Genomic DNA, 3,259 nt, shown 5'->3' with positions numbered 1-3,259 from the left:
AGTTGAGCTATTGTCTAAAGAGTTGCTATGGCAGATTGGAGGCTTGGAATAAATCTGTCTTCGGCCATGTGGGAAGGACTATATCGGACTTGCCATCAAGACTTAAGTGGCTAGACCTTCAACCTTCAACACCGGAGCTGGTTCAGGCTTTAAAATGCATCAGAGCTGAACTGAATTGTTGGCTGGAAAAGGAAGACATGATGTGGAGACAAAGGGCTAGGTTGAATTGGTTTCAAGGAGGTGATAAAAATACAAGTTTTTTTCACGCTAAAACTTCATCTAGGCATAAGAAGAACTTGATAGAAGGGCTGTTGGACTTTAATGGAGTTTGACAAGAGGAGGATGGTAAGATTGAGGAGGTTGTGGTGGAGTATTACAACAATCTTTTCACATCTAGCAGCCCTACAATTTTTGCAGAGCTTCTCCATGCCATTCAGCCCAAGGTCACTCCTTCAATGAATCAGATGTTGATCAAACCTCTTGGACTATTATGAAAATAAATATATACAATATTATACACATTTTCATGAATAATATATAGTGTAGGGATGAAGGGCCTAGAAGAATATATTGGGCCATAGGCCTAGTCCGAGGACGCTTAGTGGTCTGAGGACATATAGATAATAGGGAAGATGTAAGAGTTAGAGCGTCACAAGCAAATTGTAGCCGCGAGGGTTATGGAGAATAGTCCGAGGAGGAATGCTTCCTCGGCTAAGCAAAGCAAAGGTAAGAAGGATTATTCTGCCCCTAAGGGCAACACTTCGGAGGGTTCTTCTCGTAAAGATAAACATCAGTGAAACATAGGACACAGGGAAGCTAAGAAATATCTAAGGAAAAGCTATTATAATGGCATTGAATACTCTGCAGCTAACCCTCTGACTGCATTAATGTGAAGGTGATGCCTGAACAGTGGTAAGCAGCCTTACAGCTATTACCAAAGACTTCAGGAAGGTGTTTCTTAAAAAAAAAAAAAAAAAACTTCAGGAATGTGTTGATGAGACAAGTATCAAAGCCAACAATCTAATTTACACGTGAAGGGCTAAGATGAAGTGAGGAAAGGGAATATAAAGAAAGAAATCCCCATTATAAGGGGAGGATTGAAGAATTTATGGAAAAACCACTGTACACTTAAGAACTATAATGGTGTTTAAGTTTAAGAGAAATATATAAGAACAACCATCTTCGGACTTTGCCGAGTAAGATTTTCTTTGCATAAACTTGTTTATTTATGCATTCAAGTATCATAGAACCTACTATGATTACAGTCCAACTCATTGGAGTTCAGTTTCTATCCTACCCTCTACAAAATCATTGTTTTGGGCTTTTTTGGCCTTAGTCCTTTTCGCTTTTGGGCTACGAATTCAAACCTTGCCCTTACATATTGTATCATATACTATTCATGCAAATGTGGACAATTATGTACAGTAAGTGTCCATTTAACAAAGATTATTTTTGCCAACTTATTTTAATATTCAACTTATTTTTACTATTATCCATGGGTGCCACTACGCTTTTTGGTACTATTATGGGTTTTACTGTACTATTTCAGCTAATTTTTATCTTTATCTACAATATTTTCAATAAAAAGTTTTCAATTTCAGTAAAATAAATAGATCCCAAACAAATCCTAAATGTCTTAATAATAATAATAATAATAATAATAATAATTTGAAAGAATATCTAAAATTTTGAATTAATACTTCTCACCACCGCATACCCTTGGTACGGTGGTCATTTTACAAGTATAAGTGCTTGTGGGGTGTGGAGGTAAGGACCGGGGCTTAAGTCTCCAAGATGGAACTTTACACACATATACACTTATATTTAGATTAAACTAAAGTAAAATTTCTATCTTGTATAAAATAATAATAATAATAATAATAATAATACTTCTCTAGAAAGTGAGAGAGAGAGAGAGAGAACCTCTTTGCTCAGTTCCTGTCGTGGTGCCTCGGTTGGGATTTGACTCGCATAACAAGGTTTTGTTCTGTTCTTCCTCCTCGCCATTAACGATGTCATCTTTCTTGTTGACATCGTCTTATTATGATTCTTCTTCTTCAAACCAACCCGAAGATTAATATAGTACATGAAAAGAGGTGTATACAAAGTAGCAGTAAAAATGAAACCAACCACAAACCCACTTCTGAAAGAAACTTCAAACTCCCATCTATGCTTCTTACAGTACTCTAAAGGTCCTCCACAAAGTCCACTATTATTTACATAGCTCTCACGCGTAATATTAATGTTGACAAACTCTGGCACTGGACCAAACAAGAGATTGTTAGCAACACTAAAGATTCTAAGATTCTCGAGCTGGCTGAGTTGCTGAGAAATTTGACCTATTAGCTTGTTGTTGTCAAGTTTAAGAACCTCCAGATAAGAGCAAATTACTATGCTTGATGGGATTGATCCTGAAATCTCATTACCTGAAAGGTCTAAGTTTTCAAGTTCCTTGCAGTCCTCAATGCCTTTGGGGAACTCACCCTTGAGCCCCATGTTCACAAGTACAATACCGCTTACCCTATTCTCGGCTGGGGTCAAACAAGTGACCCCAACATAGTTACAGATGGAACCTTCTGCGAGGTTGTTAAAGGTCCATGAAGTTAAGAGATTGAGAGGGTCTTCCAAGGAATCTCTAATAGATTTCAAGCAATTGATATCACTCTGAGTACCATTACTCAAAATAAATGTATCTAGAAATGACCAGAAAAGAATGTGGACTAAGACCAGGGCTCTTGACTTAAGAGGCATTTTTGTTTGAGATTATAGTAGCATATTATTTACAGGAAGCGTTGCATTTATATAGAGGATGCCAATCAATTTACAGCATAGAAAGGTGGACTTGGAATATACCCAAAAATAAATTAAAATGTAGAGTCCTTTCATTCTAGAAGCTCAAAAGCACTTTAACCATGACTCATTTGTGACTAATGGTATAAGAGTAGTATTTACTACAAACACTTTAACCCACGGTTATGTTGTTTTGGGGGTGAATATGCAAAACTATATAAATTAGCTTATGTATAACAACATTTACCCATTATACAATTATTAAAAAGTACAATAATAATATCACACTTCCTTCTCCTACATAAATAGTAAATCTTAAGTATTATATAATTTACCATTGTGTGGTTGAGCGGGAGTGTTGGAAGTCCACTTAGTCTTGAGTACAAAAGAGAGAGAGGGTGGTTAGTTCCAAATCACAATTCTCTTTTGTTGTCTCTTTTGCTTTGGCTTTTGCCTTATTCCCTTTTTC

At 36.5% G+C, this 3,259-nt stretch overlaps 1 protein-coding gene across 1 annotated transcript; it reads right to left on the bottom strand.

The window, feature by feature from the left end:
- Nucleotides 1-1,731: 1,731 nt before the first annotated feature.
- On the bottom strand, nucleotides 1,732-2,751 carry LOC142631417 (uncharacterized). Its single transcript, XM_075805581.1, has 2 exons — nucleotides 1,924-2,751; nucleotides 1,732-1,800 (listed from the first exon to the last, which is right to left on the bottom strand). The coding sequence occupies exons 1-2, from the start codon at nucleotides 2,749-2,751 to the stop codon at nucleotides 1,732-1,734; spliced, it is 897 nt and encodes a 298-aa protein (XP_075661696.1).
- Between the last annotated feature and the right edge of the window lie 508 nt (nucleotides 2,752-3,259).

The sequence above is a fragment of the Castanea sativa genome, chromosome 4, assembly GCF_040712315.1.
Source record: "Castanea sativa cultivar Marrone di Chiusa Pesio chromosome 4, ASM4071231v1".
NCBI classification, from domain to species: Eukaryota; Viridiplantae; Streptophyta; class Magnoliopsida; order Fagales; family Fagaceae; genus Castanea; species Castanea sativa.
This window is presented reverse-complemented; position numbering and strand designations above follow the sequence as displayed.

Coding starts and splice junctions, on each gene's coding strand:
- LOC142631417 (XM_075805581.1), bottom strand. CDS start 2,751: ATGCCTCTTAAGTCAAGAGCCCTGGTCTTAGTCCACATTCTTTTCTGG. Junction 1,801..1,923: donor GACAGGAACTGAGCAAAGAG/GTTCTCTCTCTC, acceptor ATGTGTGTAAAG/TTCCATCTTGGAGACTTAAG.